At 40.3% G+C, this 22,729-nt stretch overlaps 1 protein-coding gene and 1 pseudogene across 10 annotated transcripts in view; one reads left to right on the top strand and one right to left on the bottom strand.

Annotated features, from left to right (window-relative positions):
* Nucleotides 1-10,973: 10,973 nt before the first annotated feature.
* LOC132251280 (U4 spliceosomal RNA) lies at nucleotides 10,974-11,094 on the top strand (annotated as a pseudogene).
* Nucleotides 11,095-12,741: 1,647 nt separating this feature from the next.
* CPEB3 (cytoplasmic polyadenylation element binding protein 3) overlaps nucleotides 12,742-22,729 on the bottom strand; it is a 180,756-nt gene continuing 170,768 nt past the window's right edge. For all 10 annotated transcript variants that reach the window (XM_019484225.2, XM_019484226.2, XM_019484227.2 and 7 more), the window contains 2 exons: nucleotides 22,491-22,672; nucleotides 12,742-18,356 (listed from right to left, as the gene is read on the bottom strand). In XM_019484225.2, coding sequence (XP_019339770.1) covers nucleotides 18,129-18,356; nucleotides 22,491-22,672 — 410 coding nt within the window. In that variant the 3' untranslated portion in view covers nucleotides 12,742-18,128. The remainder of the gene's footprint in view (nucleotides 18,357-22,490; nucleotides 22,673-22,729) is intronic.

The raw sequence follows: 22,729 nt of genomic DNA, 5'->3' as shown, positions 1-22,729 counted from the left end.
TGCATTGTATGCATGAAAAAGGAAGATAGAAATTAACAGATCTGAAATACAGTCTGTTGCCAAAACATAGTACAGAGCAAACAGGAGAGTGGTAAATTAGCAAAGGCAGTGTTTATTAAAATGTTTCTGCTACAGTGAACATCCATTCCATGCTCATTGGAGGTTTGCATAGGATAAGGAGAGAGAGTATATAATGAAGGATAAAAGAAAAGATTGTTGACATTTAAATGACATTTAAGTGCAGTTGATTACAGATACATGTACATTACTAAATGGGGAGCAAGGAGAGAGGTGTGTTTTATAAAGAAAATTGATCAAGAATGTGCTTTGGGAGCTCCTATGCTGTATCAAAACACAAAAATCTGTGTTAGCACAATAAGGCAATGTAGTGGTAAAGTTAAACAGGATTTTGGCCTGTACTACATGCTAAACAAAGGAGAGGTACAATAGCTTCATTTTTTAAGGCAGGGAAACATAATTTTGAATATTGGATATTGATGCTTGCTTGTATCTGTCTACTGTTATTCCTTCTCTTCCTTTCTAGTCTCTCAAAAATGAATTCTCTGTTTCACACCAAAAAGTACAAAAGTTGCTTTTTTTGTCGTTTAAAGCGCTTTATTGCTGTGACTTAACAGCACTGCATGGCTTTACAGCACTTTAAAAATGAGTACAGCACTTTAAATTAACCCTTGTTAAATGAGGTATTAAATTTGAAGCAGTATATTTTATAGCACTTTAGCAACCTACAGCACTTTAAATAACTGCTGTATGATGGTCAAATTTCTGACCAGTGGAGAAGCCCCAGGAAACTGCGGAAAACTCCTTGCCTCCTAGCCTGGAAAGTGTAGGGAGGCTCAGAGACACCCCCCACCCCCCCACTTCTCACCCGCCAGCACTGGACTTCTGTCATAGTTAGGAGCACTGTAACTTTATAGTGCTATAAAAAGTGCTCTAATTACAGCACTGTAAAACATGCACAGAGCACTTCTGTACAAACCCCTAGATGACTGAATAAATGTATCACTGTGTCTGAGCAGGGGTTGTATTTTTGTATTTATTTATGTTTTGCTCACCCACTGTTAGAATGGGAAATATCCCTTACAGGCTATCATCTTTGTCTGTGCCACAGTAAAACTATCTGTGTGGTTATAAAGAAGAGCAAGCTTGTCCCACCCAGCATGTGCTAATTACCATCCTTGCTCCTTGAAAACTGAACCTACTATCTAGCCACAGCTCCCAGCTTGCACCAAGCCAAAAAGAAAGAATGATACAGGCGACGATTAATTCAAATTTTCTGCAAAGCCATGATTTGCATTATGTTATAGTAGATCAAAGACCCATTTAAAAACACTTTTTTCACTTCTTTCTTTTATCACAGATGGTTCTGGTGTCCCCCAAGGGAGTTTTAGGACACAAGGCCTGGAATGGGGAAGGGGGATGTATCATTAGGCTGCTTTGCTTTTCTAATTTTACAAAAGCAGCATGAATTTGCTCTGTTCTCTGGCATGGAATAAAAAGAAGCAGTTAGCTCTTAGATCTTGAGAGGGTCAGGACATATGGCTCATAGTAATCCTTTTTTTTTTAAGTAGCTATGGAATCTGTACATTTCTGGGTCATGTCAAACCATTAGTAGTAAAAATGGGGGGGGGGGGGAATAGTGGAGTAAGTAAATAGCAATTACTAAATGCAATTATACTCACAGAGAGGGTTAGAGTTGACAGGCTCTGAGCCAGAGAGAGCATCTTCTCGTCTACTGCTTGGACATAACACATCAGTAAAATAACACTGTATTAGTGAAAGGTAAGGATTTACTGGCAATGTGACAGGAGTTGAAGGAGAGCTAGAAAGCCAGAGCAGAGAGTACAGTAGGCAGTGACAGGATCAGTCTGGGAGGACTGCATGTAACCAAAGAGATGCATTTAGCAAGAGCTGAGGAAGGTCACAGTCTTCTGAGTCAGATTAGTAACTTGATGTCTGGACATTCACTAAAAGCTTTCCTGAGCATATTCAACTTCCTCATCTGGAAAACTGATTAGGAAAGCTTTCTCCAGAACTTAAAAGGTTGCAGCTGATGCCCACAATGCTGACTTAGCTTTTCCTGAGACTGTTTGGGTATGTGTGTGTCATAGCATGTGCATGGACCACAGTACAGAAAGGCAACTCTTCCCCCCACCCCCAAAAAAATAAAACATTTAAATAAATTTGCCAATCCATTTAGATCTGGCATGAAAACTGTATTTGTTATGAACAGTTCACTCATTGCTAATGCTATTTCTCGAACATCCCTCCTTCTGAGACCGATTCAAAAGCACTGTCTGATTGATAGAAGAACAGTCATCATTGGCCAACTGTGCATCAAGTTCCTACAGCATCAAGTTCCTAATTGCCCTGTGAAAAGACCTGACATAACCAAATGCTCCCTTGACAAGAGCACAAGTGGAGGTGAACACAGTCAGGGTTCAAGAGACAGACTTCAACCAAACCATTTTTCTCAAAGGCAGTAGCTAGAACTAATGTAGAACTCCATGACTAGAAAAAGCCTCTTCAGCAAGTACAGGCAGTTTCAGGTGCTAGCTGGAAAATCACTGCCAGAAAAAATTCTCCCCAAAAGGCAGTTAGAAGAGTTAAGGAAATCACTAGGAACATTAAAAAGAATAAAGGGAAAAGGTGGTGGTTCTGTTCGTATAGGCTTGACCTATTCCTAACATGTCTCTTGTTCTCTGTGAAAAGATCCCAGTGACCCATCTAGCTTCACAGAATAAGAGATTAATGTTGTCTTCTCCCCTTGCACCCCCCCCCCACTTTAAAATATGTTTCTTAACAGGAGCCAATGTCCTAGTGTGGGACAGTGACATTTTAACTTCACTGGATTTGGTCCCTAATGTGGTAACAGGAGAGGTGTAATGTGGACAAGCATCCTACATGACCGGGGCAGAATCCACAGCCCTGATGAAGACACAGAGGCACCTTATACAAGTGGGAGCATTGGGGAGTGGGGGGGGGAGAGGGATTTTGGACCTCACATTATGTTGCCAGTGTTTGCTGAGGTGCATTCTGCAAATGAGTGAGCGAGCTAACTGGCACTCCTGTCATGGGAAGCTGTTCCATTGTGCATTCAAAAGGAAAGATTCACAAATCAAGACAGGAGAAAAGAGAGTGCATACTGCTGTAGACTTGTGGTTAGAGCATCCACCTGTGTGGGAGGAGAACCCTGGTACGAGTTCCTGCTGTTAAAGTTGTTTATGTATTTTACACTAAATAGCCTTTGGAGCTGGGACTGAAACATAGCTTACTTGCCTATTTTGCAGCAAGTATTACAACTAGAAAGTGCTCCAATTCTGCCAGGGAATAGTTCTGAGTCAGAGGCAGAAGGACAAGTAACTAAATTGGCAAGCTGTGGTGAAGTTTCTCAAGTCATAATATTCTGCTCATACTTCCACCCCCACCACCCACCTGCACACCCTACCCCTTCAGAGCTGGAGACATTGCTCGTTTGTTAAAGTTTTTTTTTAAACAATGAAACAAGTAAGTTAGTAATGAGATAGTAATGGCAGCTCCTAAACAAGAATAAGGGTAAAGAGACTTATATGAGCATATAAGAGAAGTAGGCAAAGAAAACTTAAACATATGACTAAACCTAAAGCAGCAGGAAGTTCAGAGATGAGAGAAAAATGCTGGCATTATTGAAGGCAATGAAAGTTTTGTCACTGATTTCAACAGAGCTAGGATTCCACCTTCCATCCTTCACTTAATCTTTTTGGTTTGGCATGACATGTATTTCTAATTAATGGTTCTTATATTTGCTGTGTGAAGCAGAAATGGAGATGTTACACAGTGGTACCATGTCTGTGTGTTTCTAAAGCAACTTGCATCATATTCACAATCCTTAGCTCTTTGCTCATTTTTTTTTTGTGGGATTAAATACTTTGGCTTTCTTTTATGCTCATGCACAAAAATGAGGAAGCAAACATTATCACAGCAAGCAGCAAAATTAAATGATACATACAGACAAGCATGACAGTAAAATTGTTCAGTTGTTACCAGCAAAAGGTTATTGAGCAGGTATTAGTCTAAAATTAATACATAACATTTTAACTGTGTCATTTGAAATAAAATGAAAATTAAATTGTCAACATTTTGTTCATGAATTTGTGCTTAGAAGTAAATTGCATCTAAAGCATTATAACTAGATTTGTCTATTAAAAATCACTGCTTAGGTTCAAAGTAGTATTGCTCACCAATGCCAAAAGCTGAACCTTACTGTTATAGGTTGGGCTGACCCTCATTAAAATAGAATCGGTGTCACCATTGCCCTTCAGCCATTAAAACTAATAGTGTGTTTCCAAATCAAAATGCACCCCCTGGTTGCCATCTTGGGACTGGAAGTCCCATTCCTAACTCCTGACTTTTGCCACCAGAAGTCCCTCCCCTTGGCCCCTGGAAACACTCCTTTTGGTAGTGGGGGTTGCCATCTTGGAACCAGAAAAAAACCAAATCATACGCTCAAAGTCAAACACTTACTATAACCTATTTTAATTTTTTACAAAAAGTATTTTTGTCATGATTTGTGTTTGTGCCCTGTATATAGAGGTGACTGCATAATAACTCAAAAATAAATCCCTGGTCTTGTATAGTGTGTGTGGGGGGTGTGGTTGTGGGGAGTGTATGGGGGAATGTGGGAAGTTTGTGAGTGGGTGTGGCTGTGTCTATGGGGACCATAGGGTATGTTGGGGGGTTTGGGGGCAGGGTGAGGGTGTGTGGCATTTGTGGGGTGTGAGGGAGGGTGGGGGGGCTGTGGGGACCCCCACATTCCCATGGTGCAGCAGCAGGTGTGGTGAGGGGCACAGCCTCAGCCGGGCCATCTCTATTGGCAGCACTCCCCACCATGCGTGTGCAGCCCCCATGCTCATGCAACATGGGAGGAAAGCCTGCGTTGAAGCTCACTGCCTCCCCTGCCCCTGGACCTGCAGGGACAGTGCAGGCCGCTGGCTCCACTGTGCAGGCTTTTCTTCCCGCGGTGTGCATGCGTGGTAGGGGCTGTGCATGCATGGCAGGGAACATTGGTGATAGAGACAACCCAGCAGAGACTGCGTGTGCGCTGGGAGGATCACGGATCAAGACTGCCTGGTGAAGGCTGCACCCCTCCCCCCTCATGTGCAGCACTGGCCAGAACCACACGTTGCCAGGCACCAGTGTGCACCAGGAACGAGTGCCCAAGCACCCCTGCCTGTTGCTCCTGTCACTGTCTGCTGGGGCTGTGCACCATGGGAGGAGCATGGGTGGGTCCCCATATGCTCCTACCCTCCCTCACACCCACTCCCTGCTCAGCTGAGCTCCACACTGCTGCTGCTTCCCTGGCTGCCAGCTCTACACTGCCACCAGCCCTGGTCCCACGCTCCGTGCCCTCGCCCAGCTGCAGCTTCGTCCCTGCCCCACCACTTCCCTACCTGCTGCCCAAAGCAAGCCAGATGCAGGTCCCCATCATCAGCAGCAGCAGCCCCACCCAGAAGCTGCCTGCTGCCCTTCCACGTATGAGATACAATAGGGTATGGAGGTGGGGAGTATGCGCGAGTACCTCACTCACATCCTCATGGGCAGAATGGCTGGGTAAGGCACAGTTCATTGGGGTGGGGGATGCCACAGGCCAAATGAAAGTGCATGGCAGACAGGATGCAGCCCATGGGCCATATTTTGTACTCCTCTGAATTAGGTGAAGGAGACCAAGCATAGAGGCAGAATGTTCCATTAGGTGATAGTTTTTGGGGCATGTGTAAGAGTCAGAAACCACAAAAACAGGCTAGAGAACAAGCAAAAGTGCCATGGCAAAAACAGAACTGGTAGAATGACCCTGAGAAAAAGCCTTTCGAGTCAACTGCTGGCTGAAAGAAGCTTGGAGCCGTGAGCAAGGAACCTACTCTGCTCTGGCTTTCAACATGCAGTATTTGGATGACTTTTTTCACTAGTTTGCTCTCTTTCCAAACCTGTCAACTAAAAATAGACATCACATTTGACCTGGAAAAAGCCATTTTATACCAGAATAAAGTGCAATCTTTCAGACATCCATATGTTACCCTGGGACAAACCCTAAAAAAGTTCACAGGATAAAAAATGCTAAATCACAAAGTGCATATGAATGGTTGTCCCAGTATTGTACCGAATCAATGGCAGGAAAGCATACATTTAGCTGCTCACTGAGCCCCGATTAGAAAGGTAGTATATGTACAGGTTAGTACTGGGACTTTTCTGTTCTGGGACAAACACAGGCACAACTTGTCCCTGGACAAATTCAGCAAGTGTTCCTAGCCTTATTTCAGTTATTTTGGATATAGAGTACAAGACAAAACTGCCAGGAGCATCAATATGATAAATGAGTGAACACTGTATTGCACCAGAGTTTGCTGAATTATCTTTTTCTCATTCCCTTTATTTAGATCTTTATTATGATGTATGAGGGGAATACTGTATATGGTAAGGACAGCTTTCCACTATTAGTAGTGTCTGATCAGAATTATAGGTGTACTTGAAAGGCTTGCCATCAGTACGAATAGCATATTTGTACTTTCATTTTATAGCTGTTACTGTTGTGGGTAACCTCTAAGAACCAAGAAAGAATTCTTTTTTAGTTTTTCTTTCATGCATTTTAGACCTCTGTGTGAATAGTTCATTTTGCTGTTTTATTGGGGCAGAGGGGAGCTTTGGGGTTAAAAAGAGGAGGAGGGAGTTGCTGTTCTTAGAACTCTATTTCAGCTTGCCCTGTCCCTTGTGGAAAATAGGTCATTCTTTTCTGTTCTCTCTCCCCATCCCTGGAAAAAGTCAAACTGAAGAAGAGGAAGGAGAGGTGAATAACCCTTAGACCTGTTCCTACCCTACACTGGGGAAAGGGAAGAGAGGACCATAGTGTGGCTGCATCCTCACCCTTGGAATGTTGCATGTGGAAGAGCAAAATTCGACTTCGGGAATTTGGGGAGAAGTTAGCAGCTCTGCCTCTGTAAAGCAACCCCCAAGTGGTCCTTCATTGAGTGCCTGAATTACCTTATTCACTACCTTTAGGAAGAGCTAGCAGCAGTAATACACACACACACACACACACACACACACACACACACACACACACCAGAGGGTGGAACTGAAAAAAAAAAAAAAAATCAGATTTGCCAAACATACAATATAATCTTATAAAGATCCTGAAGTGTTTGGGCTAATCTCATGACTTTTTTAAAACCATTTTAGGATTCATATAGTAAATGACCAAGAAATTCACTGCTGTAAAAAAAAGTAAAAAAACAACTTGCCCTTTAATTTTGAACAAGGGCTGGCTACATGTTACTGTGATGAAAGAGTGATGGCAAAAAGGCAAGTTTGACTGATTAAGAGAAATGTTTGGGTGCGACTACATGATGTTATGTTGCCGTAGCAATGCACTATGGCAACACTGTGACCATGTATGTGTATACATGACCAGCAGCTTCTTTGCTGTAGCAGTACACTCCCTCATTATAGCGTGCTGCTATGGTGAATTAGCAGCTAAAAATAACCGTGCATACAGCGTAGTACAGGCTGCAGCAGTATCACCATACAGACACATGTAGATGCACCCTTTAAGATATAAACCAGATACAGATGGCATTAGGCCTTTCCTGCTGCCTGCCTCAATACTAGCAGATGGCAATTTCCAAAGAGAAAGTTGGAAGAGGGGGTTAGTTTGGATGTGTTCTCTGTAGGTCTGTTAGTGTCACCTGGACTGCAGAAAAAAATTAAAAAACCCAACATGAGGACATGGTATTTAAAGGGCGCAGGGCATTTTCCCCCCTTATGGCCATTAACACACAACCAGGGGAAATATGAGATCCTTTAGGCATGCAAAATTCAGATTCAGTTTCTTCCAGACAAGACAGGATGGACCCTTGAATGCATCTGCCACCTTCACGGCAAGCTTTTATACATGCTGGGCTGTGAGGTAGGATGGAACAGGCACCCGCGTGACAGCAGTCTGATCCAGGAGGCATGCTCAGAGAGTGCCTGCTCGATCAGGCCCTGGATAAAAAAATTCAGGTAAATTCTTTGTTGGAGAATCACACCAGAGCTTTACATAGTTGGTCTGCTAGAAGAAACTTAAGCAACTACAAGCTCAAGCAGCAGGTCACTAGAGAGTTGAGTATCTTAGGTAGATAGGCTGTTGTAGACGACACGGGGGTTTACTTTGCCCTAAATTGAAGCGGTATTTTTTTTAAAAACACCACTTCAGTTTAGAGCGAAGTGAACACCCATGTCAGAGCCCAATCCTTACCTGTCTCTCCAGCTGCCGGGAGGGGAGAGCAAACTGCTGGTAGGCAGAGCGGTCCCTGAGCTGCAGGGCAGGGGAGGGGGGTGCTGCTTCCCTCCGCAGCAGCGGCAGCACCCACCTGCAGCCACCCGGCTCGGGCAGTCCTAAGGGGCACTGCAGCCACAGAGGGAAGCATCAGGCCCCCACGCAGCTCAGGCAGGCAAGCTCTGGGGTGGGGAGCAGGGAAAGATCATCAGGCTCGTTTTTTTTTTCCCCCTTTCTGTGGAGCCTGCCTGCATGGGCTGCTGCAGAGCCCCCTGAGCCTCACAGGGCCTCGTGCTTCCCTCCGCGGCTGTAGATCCCAATCACTCTATGATAAACTGCAAATATTAAAGGCATAACTACAATAGTTTCCTCTCCCTCTCTACATCATCCTCAAGAGAGCTGCTCAGCACTTGGGAGCTGACATATCCTCATTAGTGTCTTTAACTTATTTTAGAGCTAAAAATTGTTGCATTGGTTTATAGCTTGGAAACATACCACATTGTTGCAATAAAAACCTATTTACTCATGCTGAAGCAAACAGAAAAAAAACTAGCAATTTTAATTCATTGGATTTTAGCCAATTCAAATATTTTCCTCATTTCATTGCACAGAAACCTCACTCTTACAGTTAGAAAAAAAAATCCTTAAAAGTTTAAACCAATGATTAATTTAATTGGGTATACACTTTGAAATGGCTTGTGACTTGGTAAACTCTACATTGTTTGTGGTACCAAGGTTTTAGTAGTATACATTTAGAAGGCCTCATTTTTATGAATGAAACATAGAATATCATCCATTTAGAAGAAATAACATGTATTCTCTCTTTTTTAAACACCCCAAGAGATGCAGCCAGGCTTCTTCCTGCCTACTTCTGTATGAACTTCCAGGTCTTGTTAACATAAGAAAGTTTTACTGGTTTAAGTTAAAATTGCTTTCTTAAAACACATGTAGTCAAACTTTTGAAAGTCATATGGAGACTTTTCTTTTTGTTAGGCCAAGCTAAGCCAAGAATCAAAGTTATGGGGGAGGACACAGCCTTTCACACTGGTTTGACTAAATTGGTTTAAACTAAATTTGTACAAGAGAGTTGCGTTATCACCTTCTGGTCTCTGGTTCCCAGCTGCTCCCAGGGGCTTGATTACCTCTCCTCTGATGATGCATTGCAAGTGAGCAGCAGCCCTAGGGGCTACTGTTCTCAGTACACAGTGATAGTGGGAGGGAGTAAATCAGAATTACGATCATGTCTGGACAAAAAGTAGGATTTGCAGAGTTGTTGTTCCTACGCAGTTTAAGGTACATTAGCTTTTCAGCCTCTTGTGGGCTAAGATCAAGTGTTTATTTACTGAAAAATGGTTCTAAGGAGCTGCCCTGTTAAATTCAGCTTTGAAAATAACCCAAATTTCAAGCCCTCTGTGAAAAGATATAACATATTCGTTACCAGGATTCCAGTTTTTAGGGATTAGTCAGAATTGTTAACACCACTTTTTACTGCATTCTAGAAAGATCAGCATCTAAAATGTCTCTAGCTACTTACTGCATGTTCCAAACATATCCACTTCTGAGTTGTCTGCTTGTTTCCTGGTATCACGAAGTAAGCTGCTACTTTTCATATGATTAAGCAAGTGCATCTACTGTTTTATTCTTCCATGAACTGTTCTAATGGGGCTTTGCACACTGAAGCAATCATTTAGAATACTTACCTTGCCCACAGAACCTTCCTAGGTTTCCACGTACGTTTCCTATTGTAATCCAGCCATAAGTACTGCACTTAGCCTATCATTTTTAGTACAGATAATTCTAGCAGGGCATTGTGCTGTTTTCAAACAATCAGTCACAAAAAGCATTGAGACAAAAGTAGTGTTACTTGCATCAGTAGAATAGTAGAATTTTAGGTGGTAAGTTTTTCCTTTTATAATTAATTGGCTCAGCACAGAGGGACCAACAGTGCACAGAGATTGCACCAGGACTGAGAAAATGCAAAAGGTGAACTTAAACACCCTTTTGTACTTGGCTAGCTAGTATGCTCTGCAGTCTGCCAATAAGTTGCAGAGTGCACAGATCCACCTTTCAGGAATTAGAACCATAGAAAATTAGGGTTGGAAGGGACCTCAGGAAGTCATCTAGTCCAACCCCCTGCTCAAAGCAGGACCACCCCCAACTAGATCATCCCAGCCAAGCCTTTGTCTAGCCCCTTCCAAGGAAATAACCATTCTGAGCCATGCAGCCTATTTCATCGAGTTTGCCCTGCTCTGCCATCTTAAAACTCAAGATATTAAAAATTAAAATGTACTGATGTTTTTGTGGTTGATCAATCCAGTTTTTAACCTTGAGGCTTCTGTGGTACATGCAATGGAAATTACATATCTAGTTTGTTAAAAATCAGGGAAGGAATCTCAAAAGTTCATTCTTTAAAAAGATACTTGGAGAAATATTGTAAAAGGTTAAAACACTTAGAAGTGCCAGGTGCCACAAGAGACCTGTTCAGGGTTTTTCACCATCTACAGCACTGGAACATATTGGGAAATCCTTATTCCAGTTAAAAATTGTCAAACAGGCTTTTCATAATCTACTTAGCGTGCATTTACAAATGTAAATGTATACTATGCAAGCAATTATGTTTTGTATGTTATTACAAAACATTGCACAGTGGCAGTATCATAGCCAATGCTTTGCACAATGGCAGAATCATAGCCAGTGAGGCCCAGCCTAGGTATGATTATTGCTAGTTGAAAACTAGCACATTTAACATAACTAAGGAACAAAAACTCTGTACTGAAATAGGTATTCACACTTCAGGGGAAAAACAGAAGTAAGAGTTATGGGCTCACAATTCTTTGATGTTGCTAGAAGTGGGGAAATCAGTTTTATACCAGTTTTAGGGTTGCTAACCCTGGATTGGCCAGTCTACCGGAGTTGGCATCCAGTGACTATTGAAAGCAATCCAGAAGACTAATATTGTGAATGGGTTAAACAGTACAATTAATGACTGGAAGTGCATTAACACATCAGTCCCATATCAGATTGGCACCAATATAAATTGACAGTATTGGCAATCTGCTATTTTTAGCTGATATGGCCGATAATGTAGCTGATAAATGCCCCATGCATATGCACAGCCACAGCACAGAACACAGGTGGCCAGGAGTGCAGCCCAGCAGTGTGGAGAGCTGGTGGAGACAGGTCTGGCTGGTAAGTCTGTTGTGAGGGAAGGGGTATGAGGCAGGTGGTGCAGATCAATGCCCCAGCAGTGAGGGAGGGAATGAGGCTGGAGCAGGGGTAGGTGCTGCCCACCCAGGGCAGGATGCAGGACAGAGCCGCGAGTGGCTCATCCGGGGGGGGCTTTGGGGTGAGGGTGACATGTGCCTCTGGATCTGTGCTTAGGGCAAGGGCGGGCTGCCGCTGTGGGCTAGGGGTTGCACCAGACTCTTCTTGGCAGGGGGGCTGGGCCAGGGCTGCACTTAGGTTGGGCAGAGGCAGTACTGGGAAGGGGGCTACAGCAAATTTTGTGGTGGCTGCAGCACTCCCCCCACCCCCATAGCTCCCCTCTCAGCATCACTGCCACCCACCCTGAATGCAGCCTTGGACCAGCCCCAGCCCACAGCAGCAGCCTGCCTTTGCCTCACATGCAGATCTGGGGGCACACACTCCCCCTATGCCCTCTTGGGGTGCATGTAGCAGTGGGAGCCATCTCCCAGATGAGCTGCTCGCAGCCCCATGTGCACCCCGCCCCAGCTGTGCAGTGCCTGCCCCTGCCCCAGCCCCACTCCCTTGTTCACCACAGGGGCCTCGATCTGCCCCCCCATGCCCCTTCCCTCACAACAGACTTACCAGCTGGATGCTGCTCTCCAAGCTGCCTGGTTGCATATCAGCAATTGGATTGGTATCAGCCAATATGGCTCATTAAAAATCAGCCATTGGTATCGGCCTAAACAAAAGTCTCTAATTGGTGCACCCCTATTAGTGACATTATGTCACATTGGAAAAACAAATCTCCTGGAATAGCTTCAGTCAGAGTTGGCAACCCTAACCACTCTGTTAGTACCAAGAGAGATTTGGTTCTGATACAATTGTGTGTTTTGTTTTGCCTTTCAACAACAAAACCCAGAAACATAATTGCTTGCATAGTAACTACTTCTATATTTATCTGCAATAATTAAGTACAACATTAAGAACTTAATCTAAGGAAGATTTTGACATACTTCAAAAGCAAAAAGTTCACTGGTATTTTGAAGAGGCAAGAGATGCAGAAGATGGACCCTGCACTAAAAGGAGTTTAGTAGAGGTTGTATGCAGGTGAGTAGGCATATTTCTTTAACTAATCCAAGTAGTGAAGAGGCTTTTAGTATTAGGTGTGATTTTTTTTTTAAATCTAACACATTGTTTAATGCATTTCCCAAGCTTTCCTTAGCATATGCAAAGGATGACAAGTGTCAGTAATTCATACAACTAGATTTAATAAGTTGTTACAGAAAAAAAATAAAGTCCAAACTACAAAGTTTAAGCATTTGTAAGCAATAGCAGCAATTGAGCTCCATGTTTAGTCACAGTACTGCAGTTCCATACAAGCATTAGTCCAAGCCAAAAAGGAAGAAGCCTTGTTAGGTTTACTAGCAAAAAACAATCTAAGAGAACATGTAATAAAAGATACAGTACATTTAAAATTAGTTAATTGAAAAACAAGTACAGAGATCTTAGCTGTGAACGCTCTGAAAGTTATGTCCATTACTTTGACAGCAAAGTTACAAATATCTAATACTTTATACCCCAACAGAACTACATCCAGAAAAAATAGCTGAAATGTTTATCCTGTATTAGCACCCTGGTTTTCTGCTTGTTGCTAAACTTCATTCTTATATAAATTTGTGTGCCAGAATTACATGATCATTGTAATTCCTGACCAGCTACCCATTTGGGGTATAGAGTAGTCACCAACATGACTATAAAATACTGTGTGGTATGACTGAACACTATAGCAGTTGAGATTGAGAAGAAAGTTTGCCTGGTTTAAAGTAAAAAAAAGAAAGATTTAGCTGACATTGTACAAACCAGTGTAAAAAGCAACTACATACAAGCCAGATTAAACAAAAGGAGACAGTTGTACAAATCTGTGACTAATCTTTCACTCATACCTTGCAAGTAGAGATGTCACAATACTGAAATATTAACATGGGAGCTTTTCCCAGTTAAGCGCCATTTTTTACTACTCTAACATAGTGAAATCAGCAAAGTTATTTGCTATCTGCATATTTGCAATTACAATTTTTTTTGTAGCCCATGCCTTACTAGCAGGCCATAAAATACAAGCATGTAGGCAGAAATCTAAGCATAAACTTTGTACCACTTAGCAGGAATTTTTTGATTCCCCCTTCAGTCCTTAATCTTCTTTATATTTGCAATTTGTGTACATTCCAACCAGTAGTACCTAATTTGAGTCTAAAATTTACTTCACTATTTGATCTAGTCTATACATTACTTACAGAACTGAACACAGAGGATACATAATAGGCCAACTCTGGACACATTTCTTTCTACAAGTTATGGATGACCTCTGTCACAACTCCATAAATCAGGTAGAAAAGGTCAACAATAACTAGTTGAAATAACTGATCTATCTAGAGAAAGTCATTGTATGCCCTGTTTACGCAACACCAGTTTTAGTCTGGATTGTTTTAAGTGCCAGAGTCACTGGCTCTAGTACATCAGCTCTTCTGGCTGAATGGGGGAAAGAAGGCTAGGTAAGTGGAAGCAAAGAGAGGAAGTGAACAGATATGTTTTGATGGACAGTAACTGATACCACAGACAAAAAATAAGAGAACAAACACCAGAAAGGCAAAAGAAACAGGTGCCAAACATGTTTAAATATGCTGGCAATGTGGATTACTGCTTTATAACAAAAAAGTTACATGCATTATTGTGCATTAACTGTGCAGCTTCCAACAGTATTAACTCCTTTGGAAAGCAATGTCATTACTTAAATTTTCAGTGACAGCATGGAACAGATGTATGTAGAGGGAGGTTGTGCAGGCAGGGGTTAAATAAATAAATAAATACATACATACATACATACATAAATAAATAGAAGTGGCACAATACAACAATGGTGGATGGGGAAGATTTTAGGATGTTGCATCTTGGTGTTGAAACAAGAGTTTAGATAAGTTCATGATGCAAAGAGCAATGGAGTATTATGCTGAATAGGCAGGGTCATAAACCCATTATTTCAATAGATTTTAGTTCATGATAACAGCAATAGTATTTAATCAGCACTGGTGGTGTATAAATCTAGACAGCGAACTGGTACTGTGACATCCCTATTATCTCCCTAAATCATTTTGATAAAGGAAAAGGCTTTTCAAAATATCACATTTTTCTGCTTCATTCTGTCATTTTATTGCCCAATTATTCATTACAATTTTCCAATCACTTTACATAACCAACCATTTTCATCATTGCCACACTATTGTAAACCACATCAGCAAGTTAATACATAAAGCTTTGCATTTCAAAAAACTAGACACTTTAGTAACAATATTACAAAGATTTTAGCTTCAAAAATAACTGAAATGAAAAAAATAAACTTTTAAAGAATTAGCATCATAAAATTAATTTATTCCAAGTAAAAATACAAAATAATATTAATGACATTGACCAGATATGAAAGTCTCTCCCAGAAACAACTATTTTAATGGTTGAGAAAGCACTCCTTAAAGAAAATACGAAATAAAAATGAAAAATATGTAAATATGTTTAATTTTTTTCTTAGCAAAAAATCTTTCTAAAAATAACAATGAAAATTTGTCTCAGTACAAAGGCTACATTACTATTGAAAAAATACCAGCATGAAGAAAAGGTACATATTTGACAGTAGAAAAATGATCTTAGTGAATCACAATGTCTAAAGTCTGCAATGAAAATAAATCTGCAATAAAGATTTATGCCTTTTTTCTTTTCATTTTTCTTTTTTTTTATACAAACAGTACAAACAGTATTGCACATAACAACAAATAGTCGAGGTTAGGTTAGCCTTCAAAAAATTCGACTAGTTCAAGTCTCACATCATAAAAGGCCACAATAGGACCTGTTGTACCCAGGGGCTTCTTAGTCAAGTTGCAGTTCAGAACTCCTTATTTTAAAAAATAATGTTTTTTGAAGGACCCTCTTAATATAGCATATTAATAACTCAGGGGCACATTCATTTACAAAACAAAAGGGAGCATGTTATAATTTAATAAACTAAAAAAGTTCTCTTTAAAAAAATACAAACAGAAGAACTCTCACAATTCTGGTCAGTCGTGCATAATCACACTTGATTATAAATATACAAATTAAGGGAAAATATTTTTCACCTTCTATTCACAACTTTCAGCACCAAATGGAGTTGTTGTCTAAACCTTTTCTTTACTGATAACTTTTAGTTTTAATCCAACTTTATGCTGTACTTCACATCTTCCAGGTTCTCTCTCTGGGGTGTGTTTCTACATGAAAGAGGGGTATTTCTTCAAAAAAGGTTTACTTTTTTCACATAATTAGGTAGATTTCTGTAGGTTAGCTATGATTTTTAATATTACAGTTATAAAGCTCTAACGTCTTCATTTTCAAAAACTCAAATAAGCATGAAAAAAATAAAGTTACCCATCTGTTAAATCATTTTTCTTGCAGAATTAAATTAATATATATTTTTCTGAATAAACTTACTTAGAAAATATCATTTTCTTTCCTATATTTCAAAATTGAGGTATTGCAAAAGATCATGTCAGTCAGAAAGCATGCCTTTTTCTTTAAAAAAAATCATCAGCCAACTGTTGAAAACTGTCTAGATACAAAAAGTAGTGCATAACAAAATGTCTTGTACAGATGAAAAAAAAGAAAAAAAGACACCTGGGCTGGAAAAAGCAATATCACAAAAATGCCCAGAAGTAACCTCGAAAGGGATAATTGTAATAAGCATTTTAAACTGGTAAAAAACTATTTTTTTCTTTTTCTCAAAAACAGAAAAAATTTCCTTTCAAAGCCAATACTTGCAACTAAACATTGAAAAAAGCTTACTAAGTTACACACAAACAAGGACATCACAACAAACAAAACCCAGAACATTTAAGTCTACTATGCGGTGTCATATCCAGTCAGATTGTCCCCAGAACTGCAAAATAAACAAAAAAAATGAAGGAAAAATGAAAACAGAATAGTGTACACATTCTCACAATCATTAGTACACCAAGTGTGTTTATATTTATATACTACTATCTGCAGCCCCATAGTACATGCTAAAAAAATGTCTACTCTGTTAGCAGGTCTTAATTGAATTCAAGCTTCACAGGATACACCCAGGGATCAAAGGAATTGACACCACTTCCAGAAAGCAGACATTTCATGTTAACTTGCGTGTGCAGACATTTCTTTAGCACCACTTTTTCCCTAACTTCCTTAAAATGTGCCTAGTTTCTCAGTTTGACAGACAATCTATCTAATTGGTAGTGTATGGAAAGCTATTATGAGCTCTTTGGTTTTCTGGACAAGGTCTGCAGCTACATAAATGGTGTAAGCATTAGGAGAGAGAGAGCTCATAGTTTTATGTACCTGTTATGATGAACGGTCAAAAACATGTTAATGTTGGATACAGAGGCTTTAACAGTTAAGTTTGATCACAGTACTAGACATAATCACTTTACTATATAAAATAAATTGCACAATATATAACAGAGCACCGCAAAGTACTTCATCTACCATCCACAAATTTGTTTTAAGAATATCCTACAGCTAGTTTTTATATTTCTTGTAATATAGGTCATTCTGTAATGGGCTGATCCTAATTTCAGAAGCATTACATTTACTGAGGCATGCCTTCCTCCAGTCAGTAATCATTTTTTCTTTACTGAATATTTTGTAGCCTACATAGATTCTTAATTTGTGCACTGTGGGCAAGTTTTATATTAGACATATATAAAATTTATTGCATGCAGCAACCTGATTAAGTAAACATGCAGTCAAATATATTGACCTTCCTTGGAAGCTTTCTGTATGCTATACTGATCTCCTTTCAGCAGCCATCACTATTTTAATCACATATTCTGTTTTTAATTGATACCCTAGCCTGAATAGAGTATTATGGTATTTAGTAATACCATTTTAATAGCAGCAAAAGCTATTGCAGCATACATTTACATAACACTAAAAGACCTAACAAAAAACCCTCAGCAAAACAAAAAGAAACAAAAAATCTGATCCAGCTTATGAGGTATCATCCTTACAATTCAAAATGGACAGCAACTAAAGGCTTATTTTCTTTAAGGGTTATTCCTACTCTAAATGACCCAAACTAACAATTGCTGAATATCTGTTTAAGTTTTTGCTACATCTGCCACCTACTTGTGAATATTACCTTTGGTAAGTCATCTGCTAGGGGCACATCTAAGTTTCTGAAAATAAGTGCATGCTCCAGTTAAAAAAAAAAAAATAAAAAATAAAAATAAAAAAATCTTCATCACATACACACCAACCTAGTGGAGGTTGATGAGAATGGCAGTCTACGTAACGTCACTAGTGACAAGTCTTGTGTAGGAAATTAAGGTACCAAGCAGATGTTTGTGTGAATCAAAGTGCAAAATCAGTACAGTTACACTCTGCCGGTTTGTATTATACTGGACACTGAGTTCAGTAATGTGACTGTAAATAATAATAATAATAGTAATAAAAAGACCCATATCTTCGTTAAAGTCGAGGACGAATGCACAGATTTCCAGAACACCAAGCCCTGAGGCAGCGCGCTTTTTCCCTCGATTTTATCTACTCCAGTACTTGCTGCTGGGTGTAGGCATGGGGTTCAACTCCAACGAAATGGAACATGGCGTGGCCGGTCACCTCCCTCTTTCACCAGTGGTTTGTGGAACTCTCGCCCAGCACGAGAGTGTATGCTTGCCCAGCAGTATTCACAGTAATACTGCAAACAGGTAACATTGGCACAGAAGAACGGAGCAAATTTTCCACCACAACGAGTGCCCTGGCATTCATCACACATCTGATCATCGAGCACATATGGCTTCACTTCCACCTGTAGTAGAAAAAGGCAGATTAATATAGGAAAGGAAAAATGCTTCATATAATTATTTCACATGCTGGTAAAAGGATCAATATTAGCAGCATTAGTCTGCTTCTGTGGTTACAATGATATTCCTCAATTTACACTGTAGGCAAGTCTCAAAAGATTTGGTACTTCAGGTACTTTTTCAAAACCATTTTGAGAGGAACAAAGTTTGGCAGGAAATCTCATTGAAAAAAAACTGCTTTGATAGCTTCCCAGTATTTATTGCAAACAACCAAGATGAAAATACTATAAAAATAGGTCGCCAAACACTGGTTGCAAAAGTGCAGTAATGAAGGATGAGGGATGTTAAACTAAATTTTTGGGCAAGATCCTGTACCGGATAAAATAGGAATACTTGGAGAAATACAGTATGTATAAAATGAAACAAGATGAAATATTCTGTCACTTTAAATACTGTATATAATCCTGGGAAAAGCCACTATCTGTACCTTAACTTTACACTGGAGGGGAGTGAAGTATTGGAGGTCCCACAAGATGCTACATTTACCAACTGCTGTTTATTAATTACTAATGTAACCAAAAGGAACTGGACAGCCTCTTAAGTACTGGAAGAAGTAAAAGGATGAAGACAGAGTATATAGTAACCTGTTTGTATATTCGATATAACAGTTAATATCAGCTGAGGGGATGTATGTAAAGTTTGTAAGGTATCAGTATTGTTGCTTTCCTAAACCCATACATTTACAGTACTTCACTGAAATGTTGGCACACTGTCATCCCCAAGACAGTCAGTCTTTGTGTGATGCAACAGTGAATGGTATATTACTCAACATGGTACAAAACATCTTCCCAATGACTTCATGGCTACTGCACTAACTTTATCAGGGGGTAAGAATGGAATTTGTCCCTTAAAGATGTATATTGGCTTAAACAAGCAGAGAAATAAGAGGAGGGTTGAGGTCCATATGCAAACTAGTCCATAACATTTCCAGGCAAGGAATTTTTAAAAATATCTCAGTGATAAAAAACAAAGGTTTTAGATACAATTAGGTTGCTACATCTATCTTTGAATCACTGGGAACTAATTTTTCAAACCTGTTGCAGCATCCTATGAAGATCAGTGCCATGTGTGTTCTCACCCACCTCTGGAAAAAGCTAGATATGCATACAAGCCCATTTTAAGTTTATTTAAAATGTATAACTACATCTGATCATTTCCATGATTTTAAAGAGAATCATGATCGCATTCATGATGGAGGACCAACATTTTCTTTTCAGTGGCAGTAACCTGGAAAAATTTAATCTGGATCCTGACTGAACTAGGTAACTAAACCAGTAGATTTTATCTATATAGCTATATAAAATCCACTGGTTTAGTTACCTAGTTCAGTCAGGATCCAGACTAAATATTTATAAATATAGTTTAAAAAAATAAATATATACAACCGCTTACCATAAGCTGCCTTGATAGATATAAATATATATAGCACCCTTTATTTTATTTATATACACATGTATAAATATATATAAATAAAATATTTAAACTTTAAACTTTATTTGATAGATAGATAAAATAAAAGGTGCTATATATAGCACTCTGCCTTAAGGCTTTCTTGGGCAGCTTACAGTAAGAGGATAGAAAAACCTTATAAAACAGGAGAACGAACAAGAGAACAAAATGCAGCTTAACATCATGTGTGTTAAGTTGGCAGTATTGTTAGAAGTACCATTATAATATTGTCATTTTCTCAATCTTGCAATGTCCTGTTTTTCTTCAGGAAAGTAATATCTAAAGTAATATCTAATGACTCAGCATCAAGGTAATTCTATTCTAGTTTAATATTTATAGGATATTTGTGACAAAGAGCATGAGTCGCATTTAACATGGAGTTTTCCATTCACTTGCAAGCTAGAAGTTTTATACTGTTTTTACTATTAATTAAAACAATCTACCTCTGCATGCAGTTATAAATTTTAAAACCTCAAGTCAGAAATAGAAATTGAAGCTTTCAGTATAAGCTTACACTGGAAATGCAGAGATCAGAGCTCAGTACACAGATCCCTGAGCTAGCTCTAAACTGCTAGCATGGGTATCCATAGCAGTTTAACTGCAGCAGTTAACAGCTCAGCACAGACTGCAAAATCTAACAAGAAGCTGGGTAAGTACATGAGCACTACCCCCCACACTGCTTCTGTGCTGCCACAGACCACTTACAAAGTTAGCTTGTGTATGTCTGTAATTACTAGTGCCAAGTAATAATGCATACCAAGTATTATTAATTCAGTCACACTAATCAACTTGCATAGCATGCTGCAGTACAGTATAAATTCAACATGATTAAAATTGCTACAACCTTATTTTACATATTGTAGGCAATTCTATTCACCAATATTCAAAGAAAGATGAACTCCAAATGGAACAGGAGGGCTACTATGTTCACCAAGGGAATGAATGGACTATCATGTGAGAAGAGGTTACATCACATGGCTTCTTTACTTTAACAAAAGGAAGGTTAAAGGAGGTATGACTGCTGCCTGTATAGGTACTAGGGGAGGAGAAGAACTGATTGAACTAAAGGACAATGTCAGCTCAATAAATGGGTATAAAAACTGGCTGTGAATAAATTTGATGCAGGAAACTAGTAGGTTCCCAACCCAAGAGCAGTGACATTTTGAAAAAGCCTCTCAAGCTGAATAAAGGGGCCCCAACCCTAAATTTATTAGGAGGGAAGTTAGCAAGTTCATGAAAGCTTTGACATGGTGCCTGTAATAGCAGAAGACTAGATTTGATGACTAAGGAGGTCCCTTTGAGTCCTGTATTCCTGTAAAGTGACAAAGGCATTAAAGTACAGTATTTTATACCCAACCTCTCCCAAAAATCTCCACTTACCCTTGCAATCCAACATGTTGCTGTACAGGAGCAATGCCCCATTTACCTGAATATAAGATGACCTTGAATGTAAGACAACCTCTCAATAATTAGATTCTACATACCAAAAATGTATTATAAATTTTCCATGTATGGAATCTAATTATTGGAGGATCATCTTCAATTCATCCCCTCCCCCCAGTACTGCAGGTGGTGGAAGGAGAAGTGATGATGGGGGCAGTAATGGATACAGCGTGATAGACAAAGCAGGCAGGGGGGCAGTAATGGGGCAGGCAGCATGGAGGCAGTGAGTGAGGCAGGCAGCTTGCCTCTGATGCCTGTCCCCCCACAAATCCCCCATTGTGTCCACCTCCCCACAGCTTCAGGTTGCTCTGATTCCCCCTGCCCCTGTTCCTCCCTCCTCCCCTCTCCGTGCCACTTCTGCTACCTGCAGCCTCAGGTCCCCACCTCCCGAAATCTCCCTCCCCACCCCATCTGCCCCCCTTTCCTTTTCTCCACACCAACAGGCTCCTTCCCTGCAGCCTGGGGCACAGCTCTAGCCCGCTCCCACAGCAGCAGCAATTGAGAACTGCTGCTAGTGGGCTAGGCTGGAACAGCAGTACTGACTCCATGCCACTGTTGTGGGGCTGGACTGGAGTAGGGATGGAGACTGCTGGCACAGAGCAAAGATAAGGAGGGGTGCAGCAGACTGGGAGGGAGATGAAGAAGCAGGAGGGTGGGGGAAAGGAGTGGCAGGGCATGCAGAGGCAATGCACGATGGGGAGGGGGGCAGGCAGCAGCTGTAGCTTCAGCTCCAGTCCCAAACCAGGATACTAAGTGACTATAGTTCACCCTTCACTTTTATCAACTGCAGCTCAATTCTTGGTAACTAAACAATATTGCCAGGCTGCAGATAATAGCTGAAATGCCACAGGTTGTATGCCAGTCACTGATCAAACTTGAACTGCTGATGCATGAAGAACAGACATCCAACTGAAAGAAGCCAAGAGATTCTACCATGCCTTTGTTTTCCAAAAGGTTTTTGCAATTAAAAAAGCCAAAAAAGCTTCAAACAGCTATTTCCCACTTTCAACACAGGATTGTTTCTTTAGAGGAGAAATTTAGGTCCATCATTTTCATTTTGCTTCAACTTACTGTATCTCAGCTAGAGATCACAGCCTATAGCCTCCTCTCACACAATTAAAAAGATTCGTTACCTCCTGTACAATTTTGTCAAAAATAATCATTCTATTCTATGCCATTTTACTTACCCGTTTATCAATGTCATTGTGTTGGAGCTGGACAAAGCGAGCACTAATAGCAGCAATATAGCTCTGCTGATTGGAGAAAGCCACTCTCCCAGCACCTTTTGGGTACTTCAATTCTGGGTCAGTATCAATGCCAGCATAGCAGACACCTCCATATAAACGGTCCATAATCATTGCCAATTCAACTACAAGGAAAAAATTACCAAATGTTGTAAACTCAAAGTACAGGAAGTTCTCAAGGC

Source organism: Alligator mississippiensis, chromosome 6, assembly GCF_030867095.1.
Source record: "Alligator mississippiensis isolate rAllMis1 chromosome 6, rAllMis1, whole genome shotgun sequence".
NCBI classification, from domain to species: Eukaryota; Metazoa; Chordata; order Crocodylia; family Alligatoridae; genus Alligator; species Alligator mississippiensis.
Note: the sequence above shows the minus strand (reverse complement) of the source record. Positions and strands in the feature narration are given on the sequence as shown.